Genomic DNA, 25166 nt, shown 5'->3' with positions numbered 1-25166 from the left:
ATGTAGCCAAGATGTATCGACAGGTACTAGTCGATCGTTCTGACACAGATTACCAGCGAATTGTTTGGCGTTCAAATGCAAATACTCCAATAGAGCATTATCGGTTACTGAAGGTAACGTATGGAACTGGTTGCGCTGCATATTTGGCAATAGAGGCAATTGTTCATGCAGCAAAACACGTCGAAGAAACATATCCCGAAGCCGCAGAGTGCATTATTAAGGATCGTTACGTCGATGATTTAATGTCCGGTGCAAACGAGCTGGAAAAGGCGAAGCTTTTGAGACGTCAAGTAAGCGAAATTTTGGAGAACTCTGGATTCCATTTGAGAAAATGGGCCACGAACGTGCCTGTTTTGCTTGATGGTGTGTCAGAAGTAGCTACCGAGTCAATTCCGTTGCAATTGAATGGTGAACCATGTACAATGAAAACACTTGGAGTACAATGGTCCCCGCGAGAAGATGTGTTTACATTCAAGATTTCGCTTCCAGATGAAGCTGGTGTGACTAAGCAACAGCTTCTTTCTGAGTCGTCGAAGTTATTCGATCCTAATGGATGGTTGGCACCAGCGATTGTCAAGGTAAAGATCTGTTATCAACAAACCTGGTTGTATGATTTGGAGTTCGATGACCCACTCCCTCAGGCTGTTCTTCTAGAATGGCACGAGCTGAGAGAAAATCTTCACCTTTTAGAGCAAGTACGGATTCCACGATGGATACCAAATCACAATGGGCGTTTGCAATTGCATGGCTTTTCCGACACGTCGGAAGTTGCATATGCTGCTGTAGTCTATGCAAGGTCGATCACCGACAGTGGAGAGGTGCAAGTGCAGTTATTTGCGGCGAAAACCAAACTTGCACCAGAAAAGCAGAGAACTCTTCCGAGACTGGAATTGGACGCGGCAGTTCTTGTGACTGATCTTATGGAACGGCTTTCACAAGCTCTTCAGCATCTTCAGGTAGAATATTACGCTTGGACAGATTCGGTTATAGTATTGCACTGGTTATCATCTGTACCTAAAAGATGGAAAACATATGTGGCAAACAGAGTCTCAACCATTCAAGAATTCCTTCCTAGAAACGTTTGGAATTACGTCTGGACGAAGGAAAACCCTGCAGATTGTGCGTCTCGTGGAATTTTCCCGGCAGAACTGGTGAATCATAGCTTGTGGTGGACAGGGCCGTATTGGCTCCGTGAGAGCTCAACGGCATGGAACATACCGACTCCTGATTCGGTAACAGAAGAAGAGTTACTTGAAACACGTGATAACCAAGTGGTTGCTCTTCAAATGTCAGTAAATTACATAGTGTCTACTTTCGAAATTGAGAGAAGCATATTAACGAAATTTTCACGGCTTACTAAAGCAACTCGCATTTTGGCTTACACGTTCAAAGCATTCAGACGAACAGATTCGTCAAACATGGCGTTTTTGACTGCAGCGGAGCTTCAAGCAGCGGACATGGCGTTCATTCGAATGGCCCAACATGATGAATACAGTGCCGACATTGAACGATTGGAACACGGAAAGGAGGTTTCTCAGCGACGAAGTCATTTGAAGGAAGTGTACCCTTTCATTGATGGTTACGGGGTATTAAGAGTTCTAGGACGGCTACAGAATTCAGACGCTTGCTACGATATGAAGCATCCAATAATATTGCCTAAGAACCATCTTTACACTTTGTTACTTTTAGAAAGGATTCATATCGATAATTTGCATTGTGGTCCAACCTTGTTTACTGCAACAGTCAATCAAAGATTTTGGATTTACGGTAGTGCTTCGTTAATTCGCCAAGTAATTAAAAACTGTTTAATCTGCTGTCGTCTCAAGGGACAAACTGCTTCCCAGCTAATGGGCCATCTGCCTGCCGCGCGCGCAACAGCTACACGAGCCTTCGCCCACGTAGGGGTGGATTACGCTGGACCACTTCTGCTAAAGTCCAGTAATTTGCGAGGTTCGAAAACTACCAAAGGCTACATTTCAGTATTTATTTGTCTTGCCACCAAGGCCATACACCTTGAAGCAGTGGGAGACCTATCAACAAACTCATTTTTGAATGCTTTCAAGAGATTTGTATCACGGCGTGAATTATGCTACGAGGTGTGGTCAGACAATGGCACAAACTTTGTGGGTGCGTGTCGTCACATTCGCGAAAAATGTGAAAATATGGTGGACGATAAAGACCTGAAGGAAATATATGAACTGTTTCAATCTAACTCGCACAATGATGCGGTCAGTAGATTTCTGGCTAACAAGGGCATACGTTGGAGTTTCATAACGCCATCTTCTCCGCACAAGGGAGGAATTTTGGAAGCGGCAGTCAAAAGCAGCAAGAAGCATTTACGAACGGTGATCGGTAAAGCACCACTCACATTTGAGGAATTGACGACGGTACTGGCCCAAACAGAAGCGTGTTTGAACTCTCGACCACTATGTGCGCCATCAACATCTCCAGAGAGTACAGAGGCGCTTACACCAGGCCATTTCTTGATCGGTCAGCCGATCAATCTAATTCCCGAGCCCGGTGTAGAGCACATCCCCATTAATCGCTTGAATAAATATCAGGAATTGCAAAAATTTACCAACGACATCTGGCGTCGTTGGAGTGATGAATATCTTTCTACTCTACAGATTCGTCAGAAATGGACTCAAGAACAACCCAATCTTGAGGTTGGTAATTTAGTGGCTGTGAAAAATGACAACCTTCCTCCATCGCAATGGGACTTAGCACGGATCATCGCCGTTCATCCAGACAAAGAAGTAAGAGTCCGCATCGCTACACTCCGACGAGGACAAACTGAGTTCGAGAGACCAATCAACAAGTTGTGCCCTTTGCCATGTATTTGAGGCAGGTGCCTCAAGGGGGGGAGAATGTACACGTTCAGTTTGATTCACCCCTCGACGAAATATCGGACAGAGTTGCCAAACCTGGAACACGCAACAGCAATCAGGATTGCATCATCATTTTTTATTATTCATTCCATACAAAACTTCGGAGCGTACACACGCAACAGAGGAACAATAAACCTCGTTTTATTTGAGAAAGTGATCTTTATTTAAAAATTGCTATCCAGTAGCTTGTTTATCATCGCCTACAATAATCGAATTTTATATATAATCGAATCAGAGAAAAAAATGTTTTACATTCATTTTTCATGCATGATTTGTTGTTTTCGAATAAATAAGAAGAATTTTATTTTTGATTCATCCCCCCAAAAGTCAGAAAACACATTTCTTACAAAAAAAAATACAAATCTTGTAGTTGTTCCTGATGTAATTGTAGTCAAATGTAAAAAAAAAAATTATTTCAAACAAATTTTAAAGTATAGGTAGATTTGTCAACTTGTTTGTATTTAATTTTTCAAATTTTTAAAATATAATTTTTTTTAAATTTTTTTTTAATTTTTTTAATTTTTGAAATTATTTTTAATCAGATATTTTTATTAATATATTTTTAATTTTTGAACTTTTTTAAACAATTTTCGAAATTTAATTTTTTTTTCAATTTGTTTTCTATTTTTTTCCCTTCTCATCAAGCCCTTTGCATTTTGAAGATATTTCCTTACGGTATATTGGCTCTAGATAAGTCATATTTGAAATTCAAGAAAAAAATTTTTTTGCTTCTATATATAATCGAGTCTATAATTATGTATAATCGAATCATATATAATCGAGTAAATATATAATGGAGTCTCTATATAACCGAGTCCGACCTGTGTAGTTAACAGGTTTAAATTTAAAAAACGTTTTTCTTTTGCTCTGAATTTTCATTTCAATTTTCGCATCAAAACTGTCTTCGATCGTCTTTTCAAGAGTTACAATACACACTAGAATTTCTGAAATCTTTTAATAATCATATTCAATTTTTTAGATGTTATCATTAAAAAATTCGTTCTTTCTATTTGTTTGTCAGTTTTTTTGGGACGAACATAAAAACATGTTAAAAATTATCAAAATTTCATAATTTTTGCATTCAAAAGTACAAATATTTTAAGTCGGTGTTTGTTTAAAATCCCAATTAATTACCTTCGATTTGATCCAAAAGCATTGAAAATCGATGAAGGGTTTATAAATTAAAATAAAATAAAATAAAATTTTTCCTGGCCCGTTTCGGAACTGGTCACCCAAAGTGCTTCAATTGAACCTTAAATTGCAGGGATGGGATTTTATCGAAAATGATCAGACCTGTACAACCCAACAATGATTAGGATGACTAGTACCAAAATACGGTTGCCTGACAAAAAGGAAGTTCAATCAGATTTTTTTCACTCAGGAGATACGTTCCAAATTTGTATGGAGCCGCGTGAAAAGACTGAGTTTAAAAAATAACGTAGAAAGTTGTCCCAAAACGTTTGCACTTTAACTGAACATGATAGTGGTCAGTCTAGAGGCCAAAAGGCAATGTTGTATGTTTTCGATATTTACACCAAAAATTTTGATTTTTTTTTTGAAAACTAATCTATGATTACTTTTGTCCTGAAACGTAAAACGTGATTGGAAGAGGTCGATATCTTGTACCGTTTATGAGTTTTCGCAAAAAGCAACCCGCGTAAAAAGAAACTGACTGTATTTAATTGGATATAGTTTATATTCAAAAATTCATTACTTTTGAACCAGTTATTCGTTTTTGGATGTTTGTTTGATCAATTAAAAGGTTTTTTTTTCTAGTTTCAAGAAAAATTACAGAAAATCAAATATATTTGATTTGACTGCGAAATATATGAAATTTTTATTAATACTGGTCGGACTCAATTATTTATGACTTTATTTAATATGATTCGATTATATATAATTTTAGTTTCGAATATGAATTTAGCAATACATTTTTTATTTATTTCAGTTTCAAATATGACTTATCGATAACTAATTTGTCGTAAGGGAACATCCATACAATACTTAACGTTTGATAGGAAGAGATGGGAAATGTCTGATAAAGCGTAATAACCTATAGAAAACCTTTTTTTCGGTTTATACAGAAGGAGTTAGGCCGAAAATAGTTAGTTTTGTCTAACGTAATTAATAGACGTTCCCTAATTGATTCGAAAATTTTCTTAAAAAAATGAGAAGAAAATGAATAACTTTAATTGAAACTTATTTAAATATTTAAAACATTTAAATTATATTTAAAAACAAAATTTAAATTGTCTAAATAGAAATAATTTCAGAAACAAAAAAAGGATTGAAAAAAAATGAAATCATATCATATCATAAAAAAAATATTGAATCTGATTCGATAATAGAGCAGTTCCACAAAATATGTCCAGTTTTACTATTTTTTTTAAATTGCCATTTTTTATTTGGCTGCAGCTTTGCATAGACGTCTCTATAGGCAAAAGATGCCATTTTGTGCAACAAAAGATAACCTGAACAATGCAACCGGTCCAATCATGGAGAAATCAAGAAAAAAAGTTCATTTTTTGAAAAAAAAAAATAATATTTTTTTTCGCAGGGTACATTTTTTATGGAAGGACAAAGTTGTTATCTACAACTTTGTCATAGAGACTAGCGTAGGTAAGCCAGTTAAGGCAAGTGCACCAGTTATAATTATATCGCATCAGTGCAATGGTACCAGTTATAGCACTACCTCATTGAATCCAAAAATAGCCGACTTCGAGTCGCCACTACTAATTTTCAGAAGCACAAGACTCGGAAATACTCATAGCGTTCCTTATGAAAATTCTATTTTATGTTTGCTTCACCACGGCAAACATAAAATAGTATTTTCACAGCAAACGCATTAACTATTTCTTGTGCTTGAGTCTTGTACTTTCGAAAATTCGAAGTGGTGACTCGAAGTCGGCCATTTGTGGATTCTATGAGGTTTCACCTTTAAGGGGTACTCTGGATGGTCGAAAAATAATGAGTTTTTGTGATCTTTTTATGTTTAGAGAAAAGCTAAGTTTTGAGGTATTTTGGCTATTGATTAAGGTATATTTGAATATGTATTTTGCATGCCATGGAAAATATTTAGGTAAATATTACACTGTTGACAGCGGTTTTTACGTTTTTTTAACTGTGATACGTTTTTCTCAACATCTGCATGCAACATCAACATCAACATCGATTTGGCTGATTTTTTTTGTCATGTAAAAATCGATTATCTAACTTGTTACATAACCGTTTTTTGATGTCTGGATTTTTCAATGTTTTATGAATATTCCAATAGTTATTTTTCACGAAAAAAAATTTACTAAATTAAAATGTTTAAAAATAACTATGTAACAAGTTAGATAATCTATTTTCACACGCTTAAAAAAAATGCAGCCAAATCGGTTCTGCAGATGCTGAGAAAAACGTACCTCCAGTTGAAAAATATGGTTTCGAGAGAAACGCTAACAACTGCGTTATACTCACTATATGTGTATCCAGGACATGCGAAATACATCTTCAAATATAATTTAATCAAAAGCCAAAATATCCGAACACATTACTATTTTTTAAACATCCGAAAAAAATTACGAGAAATTACTACTTTTCGTCTTTCCAGAGTAGGGACTCCCCTTAAAGTCCATAGACTATAACTGGTTAATGCCATAACTGGTACACTTTTAGGTATTGTCATAATTGGTACGCTTCTCCTATGTCAATTAAACAAACCGTTTTGACTGTGAAAATATTTTTAATTCCCCATAGAATGCTCTATTGGAATTTATTTTTATTTCCAAAAAATCAACTTTTTTTTTGATTTAATTATTATTATCTACTACTTTGACGAAGACGTCACACCGATAAAACAAAACGTTTAGGCCCTAAAAGTGATTGTATTCATCAATACCTTCCCAAAGTAACATTTTTAATAGCTTCGCAAAAATGAGTGTTGTTCCAAAAAATTAAACCAATAGCACAAAATGGCATATTTTGTCTATAGAAACGTCTATGGAAAGTTTCAGCCAAATCAAAAACGATAGCTTTATTTTAGATAAATTTCATTCTCAATTCCAAAGACACATACATAAATCGTCCGGTAGCAAAACATGACAACGTGCTTTCTTTTGTTTTCAATCATCGACAGCAGCGAGCAGCGGTGCACACACGACACAATGCACTGTGACCTTGATGGCGTATTATCGGTCGACACGATCGAAAGCGAAACAAAAATTGCGACGATAGTTCAACTCAAAATGTTATTGAACAGATAATTAGTTTAAAGGTGTTTGTTGAAAATACTCATTCGATATTCTTAAGTGAGTACTATCGTTAGTAGATCAGTTTCATTGTTGGTGATAAAGTTTTTTTGCGACTTGATTTTCGAAGTTGCTCATTCTAAATGCACTCTTAGCTCCTATATAAAGCACATAACACCTTTGCTAAATATTTTCTAAATTTCATAGGATGGGAAAGTGCCATCATTTCGATTCAAATTTAAAAGTTAACATGCGGAAAATCATAGCTCTCTCTACTGGTAAGATGGATCGCAAACGATTTCAGACTCCTGAATCGCAAAAACAAAATTACCTTCTTTACCGTCCCATTCTGTAATAGGTTATAATATTTGTATACTTTTGAACTACAAAGTAAGAATAAATTCATTTTGAACAACGGCAACTCTGCCCAGGGACCAACCTTATAGTTCCCGAAACCAGAATTGTCACCAGGCGAAGTAAACTACTTCGTAACATTTTCAAACCGTTCTGTTTATTGAAAGTTGATGAATAGACTTCCGCCATCCAACGTTCAACTTTGATTCGCTGCATAGATGGCGTATGCAACGTGGAATGAAAATAGTTTTGAATAAGTTTTGATGAAAACTGGCAGCGTGAAACAAGCGGAAATAACGCGAATGGTCCCGGTGATGGTTTGCGCTGGACGTCTTTCTTAACCATGGCTTTCATTGACCAGGAAAAGTCAAATGAATGCATATGAATAGAGTTAAAATTGCTATTAGAAAAGATTGATAACCTAAGGTTTGAAGACAAGTGATTTTTTAATCCATTTAATTTTTTGAAGTAGAATACTTCTCTCAGGAAGTTCGGCTACATAGGGATGTGAAATGAAAATCCAAAACCGAAAAAAGTGAAAAATATGTCCAATTTCAAATGCTAATAAATCGGTTAGTATTCGATGGATTTCCTTCGTTCTTGCAGCAATAGATTGGAAAATCTTCCAAGATTCTTCCCAGAATAAGATAATTGTAATTTTATTATTCACACTATTGTACTATTGAAAATAATCAAGCCTTGTCAAAACGAAAAATTCGACCTCTGATTGGTCGTTATATGCTTGCTTCCCAAGCACGGTCGACAGGATCATATACCTTGCAATTGAAAACGTGCTATTTGGCCTATATAAGAGCCTGTTTCAGCCGGAGCCGCTCATAATAGATCTAGACAGCGACAACAGCAGTCATCCTTCCTTAGCAGCAGCACTAGCCCTGTGGTTGGTCACCACGTCTCAGGAGCAGCGCGGTTTTTCTCAGCGTGTGTCGCCAGACAGCCATTATTCCCCCCGTGTTGGGGCAGCATGAAGATTGCCATCGGGAAATCCAATTTTGGAAATGAAAATGCCTTTCTTCAAGGCAAATAAACAAGTCATTGAAAGTAGATAATTTTTGTCAACGCAAGCAAGCATTCTGTGTTGCATCCTAGCAATTTAAATCTGTCGCACCCGTCGAATTAACTGAATGTAAAACAGCTTCCACAGTGCATGTTGTCCGTGTATCTTAATTCCCCCAATGTTAGGGCAGCTCAAAGGTTGTAATTAGCAACCGATTTTGAACCGCAACATGCTTTTTTCAAGGCAAATAAAAAAATAATTGAAGGTTAATAATTTTCTGGCATCAACACAAGCAGACATTCTGTGCGGGATGCAATCAAATTCTGTTATAGTTGTCTAATTCTTACTTTCGCTTTATTTAGTAAACCCCCCACTGTAGGGGCAGCGCAAAGGCTGCGATCAGCATAACCAACTGAATGACAAACTGCCCTGTTAGAACGCATTCACAAAAGCAGTTAGTTCGAGTATGCAGAGCTAATATGAAGTCGATTCAATCAATCAGCAGTAACAGAATTCCCAGTTGCCAAGTTGCAATATGATGCAACACGCAACAGCGAGCAAACGAAATCGCTTGATGTTACAAACCGCAATAAGATACGGGTTAAAACCGTTGCGTGTGTGAGAGCACCATCGGTGTTTATTCGCTGGATACAAAAATCAAATGCGAATTGTGGAATAATTCGTCTAAAGAACATAAGGAAATGGTAAACCTGAACTGAAAGGCGTGGCCTATTAGGTAGCACCCTTCGGCTATAAAAGAGTGTTTCTGGGAAAACTAGCTACATTCATTAGTCGGAGGGTGAACTGGATGGACCGTCCACAACGTTGACAGCAGTAACAGCAGATATCGGCACTCAGCAGTAACGGACCATAGCAGCGGGTCGCGCCTGTGGCTGCCTTCAAATTAAATACTTGTCCTGTGGTTGGTCACCACGTCTCAGAAGCAGCTCGGTGCTTCTCAGTGTGTGTCGCCAGACTGCCATTATTCCCCCACTGTCGGGGCAACATGAAGATTGCCATCAGGAAATCCAATTTTGGAAATCAAAATGCCTTTTTCAAGGCAAATAAACAAGTCATTGAAAGTTAATAATTTTTGTCAACGCAAGCAAGCATTCTGTGTTGCATCCTAGCAATTTAAATCTGTCGCACCCGTCGAATTAACTGAATGTAAAATAGCTTTCACAGTGCATGTTGTCCGTGTATCTTAATTCCCCCAATGTTATGACAGCTCAAAAGTTGTAATCAGCAACCGATTTTGAACCGCAAAATGCTTTTGAAGTAGAATACTTCTCTCGGGAAGTTCGGCTACATAGGGATGTGAAATGAGAATCTAAAACCGAAAAAAGTGAAAAATATGTCCAATTTCAAATGCTAATTAATCGGTTAGCTAATTAATCGGTTAGGTTAGGTTCCTTCGTTCTTGTAGCAATAGATTGGAAAATCTTCTAAGATTCTTCCCAAACGAAGATAATTGTAATTTTATTATTCAAACTATTGTACTATTGAAAATAGTCAAGCCTTGTCAAAACGAAAAATTTGACCTCTGATTGGCCGTTATATGATTGCTTCCCAAGCACGGTCGACAGAACCATATACCTTGCAAATGAAAATATGCTATTTGGCCTATATAAGAGCCTGTTTCAGCCGGAGCCGCTCATAATAGTTCTAGACAGCGACAACAGCAGTCATCCCTTAGCAGCAGCAGTAGCAGTGCAGTGGATACCAGCGATAGCGGATAGCGGCCACAGCTGTGGCGTAGCAATGGATAGCGCACTAGTTGCAGCGGATCTCAGCATCGATATCGATCGGCCTTTTTTAAGGCTAATAAATGTATTTGGAAGAGCATAATGAATGGTTATTAATAAACTGCAACTGAGGTTTGATGCTGCTGCAAATGCACAGCAGTGTGATGTTTATAACGATTTGTTGATACTGTGCTTAAAATGCGGTATATATGAAACAAATCCGATTTCAAAGTGACTGACACGCAAGCAGCCGGGTTATCTTTCTTGTAAAAGTATTCTACTTCAACCTTGCGGTGGTGGCTTTGCACACAACCCTCCTGTGATTTTTTGGGATACTTATACATATTTCTAACCTTTTTTTTTCTAGTTTCTGAACATCAAGTTCAGCAAAAGTAAATGAATGAATAAAAAAAAAATAACAATTTTAGGGTGCTCCCCACGGTGATCTAAAATTTAAATGTGTAGTTTCCAACAACAGAAAAAACACAAAACCGTAGTTTTTATCGAGCAAAATATGTAAACATACCATCCGTTTATACAGTAGCCTAAAATCAAACATTGGTAACTCTAAACTCACTTCAGTTGAAACGCGCACCAAACTGGTTACAGAACCCAGTAACTGATGAAAAGCTGTTTTTCAATACAACCTCACCATTGATCTAGAACAAGTCTCTCTGATGTACATGTACCTATACTGTAGTGTATAAATTCAAAAGCCAATCCTTCTAAGGCTGTATTGAAATTTTGCGACTTTGTGAATAGCTCCCGCCTGGGATACAAGGAGATGTTTTTTCGCTGGCAGATTCGCTGCTTGTATACAAACTGTAGTTTCGCTGAACCACAAAACTCAATACCCACCGGATGCTAATCATTGGCTGCATTTTTCCTTTCGACAGGCCTGCTCGGTGGTGGAGCTGTACGGCTATCTGGACCCGAATACTCGAGATTGGATTGATGGATTGTTCTCCAATATTTATCGCGAAATGAACCGACCAGCCGAACGAGATGTGAGTATTAGCGGATTAATTCTATTTTTTTTCACATTTCCTAGCAGGTGGGGGTTTTTCTTCCTTTGAATTGCGAATATTGAATGCTGCGATCTGTCGGATCCTATTCATGTGAACCCGAGTGCTGATGCTACCAACGACGGCTGAGAGCATTCACGCCTTTCATTTCAATCGTTAGCTGGCTTTTCGTATGCCTCCCATAGGGACCTGAACTGATGGAGGAGTTCTTCACTGTTGTGCTACTATTCGTATGCTCTTTTAATTGAAATGGAACAGGGAGAATGGCCTCCAAGCTGCGTTAAATCCGTTCATTTGTGCCAATCAAGACTGAAACTCGCTTTGCAGTCTTTGAGTCTTTTCATTTTTTTGATGATTGTTTCCTATACAGAATCACGCTCTGACGTACAGAAAATTTCCAAATGTTGTTTTATTTTCTGGTCAATTATTAAACTATGGCAAGACAAATTATGCTTGAAAAAAAAAAAACAGTCAAAATTTACTCATATGAGTAAAACTGTTGAAACTTTGAAGCTTAGGTTAATAAAGTACACAAAAGTTGCTATTCATGACGTATATTTTGTAAACGAAAACAGGCCAAATTTCAATCAAACAAAAAGTCTCAACGCATGAGAAATACTCAGTTTGTATTATCGCCATTTCGGAAGATCCTAATAAGCTTATTCAAGTATCCGATTCAGTACATATTAGATGGTATACATTACATTAATTCGCATATTCAATCCGCAGGAACGACGCTACGTGTGCTTCGACGGTGACGTCGATGCACTGTGGATCGAAAACATGAACTCCGTGATGGACGACAACAAGCTTCTGACGCTTGCCAACGGTGAGCGAATTCGGCTCAACAGCTACTGCGCACTGCTATTCGAAGTCGGAGACCTTGCCTATGCCTCACCGGCTACGGTATCTCGCGCAGGAATGGTCTATTTGGATCCGAAAAATCTCGGCTATCTGTGCTACTGGGAACGCTGGTTACGGGGTCGCTATGCGCAAGAACTGGAAATACTTGGTCGAACGTTTGACAAAATCGTACCCATTGCAATCGATTACATTCTGGAAGGGGTGGATGGAAACAACCAGGATGATCCGCTGAAGCTTGTGGTTCCCCAGACCAATCTAAATATGGTGACTCAGTTGTGCTACGTCTACGATGCAATGTTTCCGAAGAGTTCAGTCAACTGTCCTTACGACGTAGATGTGGTGGAATGTGGATTCATTCAATGCCTATACTCATCATTAGGGGCTGCCCTGTTGGAGGAGTCGCGTCCCAAGTTTGATACTTTTGTCAAACAGAATCTCGAGATGATCTCAATCGAAGACAGCCCGACTGCTTCCGCCAAAGCTGGTCAACTTCCATCACTGAAACCAACGCTCTACGATTACTTTTTTGATCAGAAAAAACAAGCGTGGATTGCATGGGAGTGGATAGTACCGCAGTATATTCACAATCGTGAAACAACTTTTAGTGAAATTTTGGTTCCGACAGTGGAAACACTTCAAGCGGAGTGGATTCTCAAATCTATGAATGATGTAGGTATTGGGTTTAAATCATTAAAGTGTAGTTGACTTTGATTCTTTCCTAGATTCGACATCCAATCTTGCTGGTGGGCGATACTGGAACCTCCAAGACAGCCGTGATTTCAGATTTTCTACGGCATCTTAGTCGGGACACATATGTGAGTCCCAAACAAGACGGGTAGAACATTTCTTAGATGCTTTTCTTTGTTTTTAGATCATCCTGAACATAAACTTCTCCTCGAGAACATCCTCAATGGACGTGCAGAAAACTATTGAGGCGGCAGTGGATAAACGAACAAAAGATATTTTCGGACCTCCGGTTGGCAAAAAGCTTGTGACATTCATCGATGACATGAACATGCCACAGGTAGATGAATACGGTACGCAACAGCCGATAGCATTGCTCAAATTGTTGTTCGAGCGCGAGGGTATGTATGACCGCAGTAAGGATCTTAATTGGAAGAAGTTCCGTGATATGTGTAAGTTGACTACATTGTGTAACGGTTCGAGTGAATTATAATATGAACCAATTGGTTTCAGCCTTCGTTGCTGCAATGGGTTGCGCGGGTGGCGGGCGTAACAACGTCGACCCACGCTTCATATCGATGTTTTCAGTTTGTAACATTGTTTTTCCTGGCGATGAAACGTTGCTGCACATATACAGTTCAATTCTGGCGGGTCATCTTGAGGTATTTCCGGAGGAGCTTCGCTCAGCGGCTGGCATTATTGTCCGCATGACGTTAAACTTGTTCAAAGTTCTGGTAGTAAAACTACCTCCGACGCCCTCTAAATTCCACTACATATTCAATCTAAAAGACCTTTCAAGAATCTACGCAGGTATGCTACAGATTGACCCGACATACTTCAAAGAGTTCAAACATGTCGTTCGGTTGTGGCGCAACGAGTTTACACGGGTCATTTGTGACCGGTTGATCAACGCACAGGACCAACAGCTGATGGCAGATCATATCGCTGAAGAAATTCGTGAAAATTTTCCTCCGCCAAAACCGATTGGACGAAAGACCATAATGTTGGAGAGAGTTGACAATGCGCAAAGCAACTCGAAACTACAGATTCAGGAAGTGGCTCTGGCCGAGCATGCATTGCGAGATCCACTTCTGTTTGGCGACTACCGAAATGCGGTCAATCTGGCTGAAGCGCGGTTCTACGAGGATTTGCTGGATTTTGAAGCAATTTACTTCCTGTTTCAGGAGATATTGCTGGAGTACAACGAACAGAAAACTAAAATGAATTTGGTGCTATTTGAAGATTGTCTTGAGCATCTCACACGGGTTCATAGAGCGCTACGAATGGATCGGTAAAATGAGAAGATTCTTAATGTAAGCTAATATTCATTCCTTTCTTTATTTCCAGTGGTCATGTTATGTTGGTTGGTGTTGGTGGATCTGGAAAACAGTCCATCGCGAAATTAGCTGCTTTCACTGCGGGTAGGAATTGAAAACACCGAAATATATATCTATTAATAACTGTTTATATAATTGCAGAATGCCAGGTCTTTCAAATCGTGCTGAGTCGGGGCTACAATGAATCGTCTTTCCGGGAAGATTTAAAGCAACTGTTTATCGAAGTTGGCGTCAAAAACCAAAGAACCTGCTTTATCTTCAGAGCAGCCCAGGTAAATTATTATACTAACCTTTCCGAACCGTTTTGCTATCCGATGTTGTTTTCGCTGGGTTCACGAAATTATCTTTCGCAAAACTTTCTTCCTGACCAAATAGATTGCGGAAGAAGGATTTTTGGAGTTCATAAATAATATTTTAACTACTGGAATGGTGCCAGCGTTGTTTACCGACGAGGAGAAGGATACGATAATTGGCCAGTGCCGTGGAGCCGCAAAGGAGCACGGCTTCGCCATCACTAAGTAAGTTTTGGAAACAAGTTGCTACAGTTTGCGTTAGTTGGTGTGTGAGTTCGCAGATATCCATTATTATGATGTGCAGCGAAATCCGCTTGCAGCAGCTTCCGGTGTAGACTTTCTGCCGGTTTTCCTCTAATGGAATCTATGAGCGGCTTTCGGTGCTGCAACTCGGAGCCCGAGCCAGATTACAGATGAATACTGGAGAGTAAAGTTAATTTATACATTCTGAAGACCGTCGAAACTTTTGCATCAACAAGCTGATACTAACCTACTTACTAACTCATTAAAATTGATTTAAAGCGCGCTCATTTGCATCATTGATCATAATTCGTTCCCCGCAGGGATGGCGTCTGGTCGTACTTCTTGGACCGATCGGTGAAAAATCTGCACGTCATTCTTTGTATGTCACCGGAGGGGGACGCTCTTCGGAATCGGTGTCGTAATTTTCCGGGACTGGTTGGCAGCACTACCATCGATTGGGTATTCCCCTGGCCCGAGCAGGCGCTGTATGCGGTTGCGAAGGTGTTCCTAGCCGATCACGTTAAGGTGAGTTAAATCTCATCTTCGGTTTAGTTCTCCTGGAAATTTATAGATTGTTAATCAACATAATCCAACAGATTCCAGACGTTCATCGAGAGCCAATAATCTCACACATAGTTCACGTTCATCAATCACTCAAACATTACACTCAGCAGTTTCTACTGAAGCTGCGTAGGAAGAATTTTGTTACTCCAAAGCATTACTTGGATTATATTAACACCTATCTGAAGCTGATTGGTAAGTATTAATAATGCAATGTTCAATTGGAACTAACAGCCTTCCGTCACGGATATGCTGCCTTCAGTATACATTAGAATTCGGTTTAAACAATCTTATATTTTCGTTTGATAATCGATAATTGATTTTTGATTCATTGCTTCACTTTTGGGTCATATCTCTATTCGGGAATTCGAAACAACGGTTAGTGATTAAAAAGATTATCTCTTAATTTACTTCTTCTAAAAATGGTTAACATAATTTCTGGTGCAAAGCTAACCGTGAATAAAGTTTCAATATTGGTAATGATTAAATTATTTTCTGACAAGTTGGCTCAGGCTAGTCAGAATAATTTCGCGAAAATTAATAGGGGTCATTCCATTTCCTACTGACCTTCTCAGATTTTGCGCATACTTTAGGAAATTATTCATATAAAGTCAGTACCTCTCACTCCGTGGACCCTCCCCATTTGATAAAAGTGCCATTTTTCAACAAAACCCCCCAAATTCTTACAACTACAAATTCATGATGTATTGGGTAAAACTGATAATTTATGAGAGAAAATTAGTCAAGGAATTTCAAAATAATATCAATCTTGAGCGCCAGTATTGCCAGACATGCTTTTACTGCATTTGAAAAATCAAATGGTGGTAAAGTCAAATTTTGTTTGGTTTCAAGCAATTTTTTTTTATAAATTTTTCTTATATCTCCAGATATGTTATATTCTATCAATTGCGTTTTGGAGAAAAATAGCCATGGAATACCAACAAAATAACAACAATTTTTTGCCTTGGCTTCTATGTATAATTTTTTCATGTATTTTGACGCAAAAACAAATTCCCCCGAGTTTGAACACATTTTACCTTAAGAGACAACAGTGGCGCCATTTTAAATTTTTGAGAAATCGATAATTCTCGATGCATTTTCGACGCCATTTTGTTTTAGAGCCAAATATCAAAATTCCAAAAGTTTGTCCACATATTAGCATTTTCTTACCCATCTTTTTAAAAACAAACAGATCTTAAATCGGACAAAAACTGAGCCCGAAACTGTGATTCCATGAAAACGGTTTTGGCATGGTTTTAGTATATTTCAAAAAGCAAAATAATATCGAGTATGTATGAGCATTAATGGTAATGCGCTAGTATCTAGAGTGGTAGTCAAATCATGTTTTATATTGAGTAAAAAGTCTCAGGAATCGATTGGTTGGTGTCTGATCCACGTAAAATGTCAGTAAGATGTCGATTTTGCCCCGATTCCTTTACAAATACTAAAATAGGTTTATCTCGACGTTATATATGTAAACTTATTTGTGATCTGTTTAATGTAATATCAAGAGTGTAAGCGATACCCATGGATACAATAACAATTTGTCTTTACGTGATCCTCTGAAGGCGGATGGGAGGGGGGTCTCATTTTTTATAAGGACTGGTCAAAACATGAAAATCTCGCTTCGGGTTTGAGACAGAATCATCGTGTCTTCGATAAAGTTAAATGCGACCCCTTCCCGCAAAAAAGGGAGGATTATGTGGACACAATTTGTTATTATATTTCTGAGTATCTCTTAGACTTAGAGAATTTTGATACTTAACTTTAAAACAAAATGGCGTCGAAAAAGCATCGAAAATTTTCGATTTCTTGAAAACTCAAAATGGCGCCACTATTGACCCGTTTGCATCAGAACATGTAAATTCCGAAATTATTAAATAAAACTCTTCTTATGAATGTCCAAGCCACTGACAACACTTCCGGTTGATTGCTTGGCTACTTCCCTTTAAATTTCGCACTTCAGAACGTCCAAAATCAAAACCGAGTTATTAGCAAAAAACTTGATATTATTTTTTTAAAACTGATGTAGCTCGATTTTCGTTCATAATACCATGGAAAAAATTCTCTCAGGAATACGAGGACACTATCAAATTTGTAATCAAAATATACTCATTCGCCGAAAAACATATCTGGTAACACTGTTGCTTAAAATGTAATAATTTTAGCTCAATACTGCTAAACTTGTTTTTACCAGAAATGATTTATCAGTTTTTTTTTGACATTCTGTGTTTGTAGTTGACAGAAAACCACAAGAGTTGTTCACAAAGCCACGACCGCAAGATTGACGTAGAACTACTTAGGGTAGTTTGTTACATTAGCTGTATTGAATATGTTTAAAATTTTGTTCCAAAGAGGAGTGGAAGAGCTAGCGGCATCTGAACAGGGTTAGAACAAACACTATGCAGCGCAATCAAGTTTCAACAGTCATAGTGCATGCAGATTAAATTAACATTTCATTTTTAATTATAGCGCAAAACGAGAAAAAAATTCAATCTTCAATTAATTTGTTTGGTTGTCCTAAAAAGGACTGATTGTAGTTAAATTGAAAATCTAATTGTATCTGTGCTACCCCAACGGCAGAGATTATAATTTGTTTACGACGAAAGCATCAAATCATCTGTTTTATTGAATGGGAGAAAGCAAAATATTGAAACATTTAATTCAAATAATATTACCAAATCTCAACGAGGCACTCTGCTAACAAAGTGTAAGGCTGTTTTCATACTGGAAATCAGACACCCAGCAGACATTTTGCTTGCCAGCATCTAGAATACTTGTGCAGTTGTTGCTGCTGCTAAGTGAAGACTGTGCGCTGTCCAGAACTATTGTGACTAACTCAGGCGGGTGCATAGAAGATTTTCCAATGGATTGCTGCTAAAACGAAGGAAATCGAACTTATTAACATTTGAAATTGAACATACTTTTCTCTTCTTCCGTTTTTAGATTTTCATTATACATCCCAAAGTAGACGAACTTCCTGAGAGAGTTCTAGGCCAAAAAATGTTTTGCGACTCCAGCGTTGCCGTTTAGTACCCCATAAAAAAGTGTTTTTCTTTCCTCTGCACCTTATGAGAATAGAAGTCGACAATGGCATGTTTGGTTGTATATAACATTCAGTATGCGATACACACACCCTTCAGTACACAGCCGCTCTATTGTCAAGTTTACTGCCTGTATTTTATTTTTCACGCTTATTCTTTTGACTGCCTTTCATAACAGCCGCCACACAACAGTCGTCATAGGCAAAAAAGGGGGTAAATGTCTCCGGTGAACTCGGGCTGTTACCGAAACGCGCTGTTTGTGTAGTGCTGACACGAACGTCTCTAAAAAAGAGCTTGTTCTTCCACAATCGCTATTCCGAATACTTACTTTACTTTTTTTGTGTTGACTAACGGACGGTTCACCGATCTACGGCCGAACGAGTTAGAGAAGTCCAGCTTCTTTTGTCTTGAACCGCCGTTCTTCAATCGTCTCGTACACCAGCAGCTCGTGCATCTTCTTCCACCGCGCACATCCACCGCGTACGAGGCCTATCACGGAGTCGATGGCCTCTTCCTGGTTTTCTATTGAGGATAGTTTTGGCCGGTCTTTCGTCTGGCATTCAGGCTACATGTCCAGCCCATTGAAGCCTGCCACGTTGTACCGTCTTCCAATTTACCGCCAAGTATCGATCGCAGAATTTCACGCTCAAAAACTCCGAGCACTCGTCGATCAGCTTCCTTCAGCGTCCATGCTTCATGTCCGTAAAGGGCCACCAGGAGTATCAGCATCCTATACAGCGCTAGTTTTGTGCGAGTTTGCATATTACGAGACCTTAGCTGGTTACATCCGTAAAAGGCCCTGTTTGTAGCTGCTACTCGTTTCACTTCACGGCTCATATCGTTATCACATGTCACAAGCGTACAAAGACAAACGAGTTCATCAACCACTTCAAATCGTTCTCCATCTATCCATCACCACATCACCAACACCACGGGAACTTCCACGCTCCCAACCAGCTACCATGTACTTTGTTTTGAAAGAATTAATGACAAGTCCTAATCTCACAGCTTCCCTTTTGAAAGGTATTAAGGCCTCCGCACGGCCCTACAGTCGATACCGGTGATATCAACCACTTTGAGGAGCAGCGTAGCCGTAAGGTTACAAAGTCCGCTTTGTCAAGCGGATGGTCGTGGGTTCAAATCCTAGTAGAATCAGGCCATTCGATGTCAAAAAGGACTTTTAAGCATGGGTTTATTTTCAGGCTCCCCACCAGTTACCCTTCCTTTACACTGAAATCTACAATACATTTGCGTGACTTCCTCTTAACAAAAATAAGTCACTCTTAACAATAAAGCTGGCCAAAAGGACGCACAACGAAACTTCTCCAGGGAATTATAATTGGCGATATTTGGCAGGAGGAAGGAGGCTCGGTATAGAAGAACAGTAAGCGTGTAAAAAGGGGGGGTGGTACATTACACACAAGCACTGATAAAAAATAATAATAAGCATGCCACTTCTCTATAGCGGTATAGCTAATAATAGAAGTGCGGGGTACAGCAGACACCCGGGCATATCTCACAGTAGATCAACGATTCTGGTCGAAGTGAGGAAGTCCATACAGGAAAAAAAAATCAACCACCTTCGAGTGCAATGTTGAACATTAAGTTAGAGAGCGCATTCCTCTGCTTTAGTCCATCTAACGTTATGAACGCGGCTGATGTCTCGCCAGCTATCCGCACGCATGATTTCGATCCTTCCAGTGTCATATGAATCAGCCTAATTGGTTTCGTCGGGAAACCGTGTTCAGCATTATTTGCCATAGCTCGTTTTTTTTCACTGAATCGTATGCCGCCTTAAAATCTATAAACATATGGAGGGTCTGTAAGTCATACTCCCAGAACTTATCGAGGATCTGTCGCAGGGTGAAAATTTGATCCGTCGTGGAACGCCCCTGTCGGAAACCAGCCTGGTATTCGCCAACAAAGGATTCCGTTAACGGTCTTAATCTGAAGAATAGGATACGGGAAAGCACTTTATATGCGGAATTGAGCAACTTAATGCCTCGATTTATAGCAATCCAATCAATGACCCTTCCTTCCTGCCCAAATCCTTAGTATTATCTGGTGGATTGCATAGTACAGCCGCTAGCTTATCCTTTTAGAAGTTCGGCCGGGATTCCGTCCTTCCCGCGGCCTTGCCGTTTTTCAGGTCACTAAGCGCCGTTTTCACCTCCTCCTATGTTGGTGGCTCCACAGCTTGTTCGTCACTCGTAATCGTCATCCTGTTCCTGCTCTGCTCATCCTGCTCCGCACCGTTCAATAGCGCCTGAAAATGCTCCTTCCACCTGGCTGCAACCGTCGGTTTGTCTAGTTGCCGTCCTTGTCATTACACATGACCGGCACAGGGAAATTCCTGCTTCTGATTCTGGCGCTTCTTCCGACGGGGGACTCTATTTTCAGCAGCTCTCGCCTACCTGTATCTCGCTCTGCTCTGACGTGTAGCCGCAGTGAGCATGCGGCTCCTGGCACGGTTCTTCTCATCTGTCGCTCTCTGGCACTCGGTATCGAACCAGCCGTTAGGCTGTCTTCCACGCGTCGTACCTACCACCTCTCTCGCAGTCGTTTCGATGGCGCCGTGAATACTGCTCCACAGTCCATTTATGTCTTCCACTTCTTCCTCCTTTTGTTCTGCTATCCGTTGATCCTGCTCTCTGGCTTATTCTGCTGCCACGTCATCTGCTTTCAGCCGCTGTATGGTGAAGCGCATCGTCCTCTCTGTGCGAGATTTCAGCACGTTCGATAACCGTGCGCGTTTCTTACAAACGACGAGATCGAGTCAATAATTGGTCCCCGAAAAGACTTAACATCAGTAACATTCAAAAAAAGCCGACAGTACGTGATCGATCTGGGAGCCGGCTTCTCCATTTGGATGCCTCCAGGCGTGTTTCCGAATATTTAACAAAGTTTATCAACCTCAGGCCGTTTTCATTGGCTGACGAGGCTATGCCTTCCAATGCCCGGACGTAAGAATTCTTTCCTCCCAATCTGTGTGTTTGCGTCTCCGATGACGACTTTACGTTGTGTTTTGGCACTCGTAATAGATTCGCTCAAGTTTATCATAGAACTCAACTTCATCGTCATCGGATTTCTCGTTTGTCGGTGCCTAGGTATCGATTACACTGTAGTTGAAGAATTTGCCGTTAATCCTTAATACACATATACGGTCATCTACGGGCCTTCACCGGATGACTCTTGTTTTCTGGTTTCCCAGCACTACAAAACCGACCCTGCGTTCCGCTACTTTGCCGCCACAGATATGGAACTTGAAGGAAGTGCGTGCAATAGGGTCTACTGCACGGAATTCCCTCTCTCTCTGGAATTTGACCACCGAACCTCCTGAATCGCTGCGATTTCAAATTCCTGCCGCTGTAATTCTCTAGCTTGCTCGAGAATTACAGCGGCAGGAATTTGAAATGGCCAGCTCGTGCCTTTTTATTGAGAGTACGAACGTTTCAAGTACCCAATTTCCAATCGTTTACTTTAATTTTTTTCCGTGTATGTAGCCTAGGTCTTTGCCGGTTCATCCGTTCCGCATTTCCAATTTCGTTGTTCGTGGTTGAAAGAAAGGTTTCGGTATACTACCTTACCAGGGTCGCGATACCTACACCCTGCTGATACACAGTGGTCCAATAAGGTAAAATGTGGAGCCTAATTCCATAGCCCCTTTCACCTTCATCCTAGCTTAATAGTGTCTTCGGAACAAGTGTTTGTATGAATGACCCGCATGATCGCAAATTATCGAAAAATAAGCTAAAATGTGCTATAACTTTGTAAGGAAAAGTCCTGGAGATGTGTGGCCTCCAACAAAACCTAAATTAATCCACCTAGCGGTCAGACTCAGCCTTTCTCATTCAAATTTATTATTTGTAAAAATAGATTAACATGAATGCTCAAATCCAATAAAGTCTTTTCGGGTTTCAATTGATTTTTTTCGGTGAGATTTATTAAAACAAAACAACTAAATAGTTTGCGTTTCAGCTTACTAATTTTTCAGCCATCCTCAGAAAAACTATTTTTTCGTGTGCATCACCGTGTGGATCCCTCTAACTAAGTTCCACGCGTGTTGGTGGCTAAGTTAGAGGGATCCACACGGTGATGCACACGAAAAAATAGTTTTTCTGAGGATGGCTGAAAAATTAGTAAGCTGAAACGCAAACTATTTAGTTGTTTTGTTTTAATAAACCTCACCGAAAAAAATCACTTGAAACCCGAAAAGATTAAAGTTACGGTGATTCGAACCCGGAGAACAAATCCAATAAAGGTATATTCACTCTTTGGGTTCTAAAATATTGATGTTGTAATTGAATTATAGAATATGTGCTTAAGAAATAGCGAAATAAAAGAAATTACTCTTGATTTCGAACAATTTAATTACGAGCGACACTGGGAACGTTCAAATAGTACGATGCCAGCCACATTTGAATCATGTTGAGGCCATATATATTGATCAATGCGGGTATAGTTTTAAATAGTCTCTGAATTTATTTTCTTTCCAAAGCTTTTGAACCACATATCAAATTGTTATGAAGTTTGTTATTTGTAAGTTTGAGAGATGACTCGTTCGTATGACACTAGTTATGTTCAAATAAGTCAGGTAATCTTTGAGATGATAGACTTTCGTTGTATTATTAACAATTCAATACCTAACGGGTGCTTAAGTTCGATTATAATCAGATGAAAAGGGAACGTACAGGGCAGCCAAACTTTGAAACCACGTGTTCAATCATAATTCATCAGTTAACTCTTAACTAGCCTGTTCATCTGATATCTATATTGTTTAAATCGGTTGTGTAGTTTCTAAGACAATGAAGTTTCGTGATTTTCACATTTCGATACATTACAGACGAAGTTACAGTCCGATTACAGCAAATTTCCATAGGGTGTTATGAGGCAGCTAGACCTTTCATTTGACACTAATTTTGTAGAAATCGGTTCAACCATCTCTTAGAAAAGTGAGTGAGTTTATTTTTTTTTTCTTCACATAACATTTATTTGACACGGCACAAATACAATTTAATGTTTAACGGCGCCAATTATATCTGATGACTTAAAAACTAAAGCAAATTTTTTATCCTCGCTGCCGACTACGAGCTGAAATTAAGTCTAACTTAAAACTAGCATGGGATTTCCAATCAGTGTTTTGTTGTTCAATGGTCGTCTGATAATCGTCGAGTGGCATGTATGGATTCGTTCTGCTGAGCCACGATGTCGTGAGTTGGGACAGAGGCTCGTAGTCCTTGGGTCCTGGTTCTGTTGTGCGGGGTCTGGTTGCTGGTTTTGTGCTTAAGGTTCAAACGTGTTCTTGTCGTTTTGTTGGGTGTAGACGGAGGGGAACGGGACTAGACTGGGGCGTGGATGGATTTCAGGAAAACGTATATAAGGGACATGTAGGATAGGTCACGGCTCGCCAAGACATCACGAACAGGAACAGCCGGCTGTCTACCCTCGGCCTGCAGGGAAGCTATTAATTTAGACCTGGCGTCACGGTGTACAGGGTATGACCAAACCACATGCTCTATGTCGTGATAACCTTCACCACAGGCACAGATACCACTTTCCCCGAGCCCAACACGACGGAGGAGCGCGTCAAATCTATAGTGATTGGACATAAGCCGGGACATCACGCAAATGAAATCCCGACCTACATCCAACCCCTTGAACCACGGGTTCGTCGATACTTTGGGGATTATGGAATGTAACCACCTTCCCAATTCCCCTCTGGTCCAAGCATTTTGCCAACTGATGATCGTATTCTGACGTACAAGTGCGAAAAATTCATTAAAGGCAATTGGTCTTTCATAAATATCACCGTTTGTTGCGCCCACCTTAGCCAAAGAGTCCGCTTTCTCATTACCCGGTATCGAGCAGTGAGAAGGGACCCACGCTAAGGTAATCTGAGTAGATTTTTCGGATAAAGCACTCAGATGTTCCCGTATTTTCCCCAGGAAATACGGAGAGTGCTTAACATCTTTCATCGATCGGAGAGCCTCAATGGAACTGAGACTGTCCGTAAAGATGAAATAATGGTCCGTGGGCATTTTTTCGATAATCCCTAGGGTGTACTGAATTGCAGCTAATTCTGCGACGTAAACAGAAGCAGGATTATCGAGCTTATGGGAGACGGTTAAATTGTTATTGAAGATACCGAAGCCAGTGGACCCATCAAGAAGTGATCCGTCAGTGTAGTACATATTGTCGCAGTTGATGTTTCGATATTTATTGGAAAAAATTTTAGGGATCTGCTGCACGCGTAAATGATCCGGGATTCCACGAGTTTCTTCTATCATGGATGTATCGAAAAACACAGTAGAATCAGAAGTATTTGATAAGTCGACACGATTTGGAATATTCGAAGAAGGGTTAATATTTTGGGACATGTGATTGAAATACAATGTCATAAAACGGGTTTGAGAATTAAGTTCGATTAACCTTTCAAAATTTTCAATCACGGGACGGTTCAAGACCTCACATTTGATTAGAATACGAGAAGACAGGCTCCAGAAGCGGTTTTTCAATGGTAGTACTCCAGCTAAAACCTCCAAACTCATCGTATGGGTCGACTGCATGCAACCTAAGGCGATACGCAAACAACGATATTGTATTCGCTCCAGTTTGATCAAATGTGTGTTTGCTGCGGAGCGGAAGCAGAAACACCCGTATTCAATAACAGACAATATCGTTGTTTGGTAAAGCCTTATAAGGTCTCCTGGATGGGCTCCCCACCATTGTCCGGTTATTGTACGAAGAAAATTCACTCTTTGTTGACATTTTTTCATCAGATACCTCACGTGACAACCCCAGGTGCCTTTAGAGTCGAACCAGACACCAAGATATTTGTGTACCAAAACCTGAGAAATCGTTTTACCCATTAATTGTGTTTG

General features: G+C 39.6%; 1 protein-coding gene across 1 annotated transcript in view; it reads left to right on the top strand.

Annotated features, from left to right (window-relative positions):
- Positions 1-25166, top strand: part of LOC129723260 (dynein axonemal heavy chain 10) — a 254555-nt gene that overhangs the window by 179295 nt on the left and 50094 nt on the right. Inside the window, exons 50-59 of the mRNA XM_055677373.1 lie at positions 11131-11241; positions 11989-12792; positions 12846-12938; positions 12995-13259; positions 13321-14098; positions 14155-14228; positions 14286-14416; positions 14520-14662; positions 15001-15205; positions 15277-15436. Of these exons, the coding sequence (XP_055533348.1) occupies positions 11131-11241; positions 11989-12792; positions 12846-12938; positions 12995-13259; positions 13321-14098; positions 14155-14228; positions 14286-14416; positions 14520-14662; positions 15001-15205; positions 15277-15436 (2764 nt within the window). The remainder of the gene's footprint in view (positions 1-11130; positions 11242-11988; positions 12793-12845; positions 12939-12994; positions 13260-13320; positions 14099-14154; positions 14229-14285; positions 14417-14519; positions 14663-15000; positions 15206-15276; positions 15437-25166) is intronic.

The sequence above is a fragment of the Wyeomyia smithii genome, chromosome 1 (genome assembly GCF_029784165.1).
Source record: "Wyeomyia smithii strain HCP4-BCI-WySm-NY-G18 chromosome 1, ASM2978416v1, whole genome shotgun sequence".
In the NCBI taxonomy this organism is placed as follows: Eukaryota; Metazoa; Arthropoda; class Insecta; order Diptera; family Culicidae; genus Wyeomyia; species Wyeomyia smithii.
Note: the sequence above shows the minus strand (reverse complement) of the source record. Positions and strands in the feature narration are given on the sequence as shown.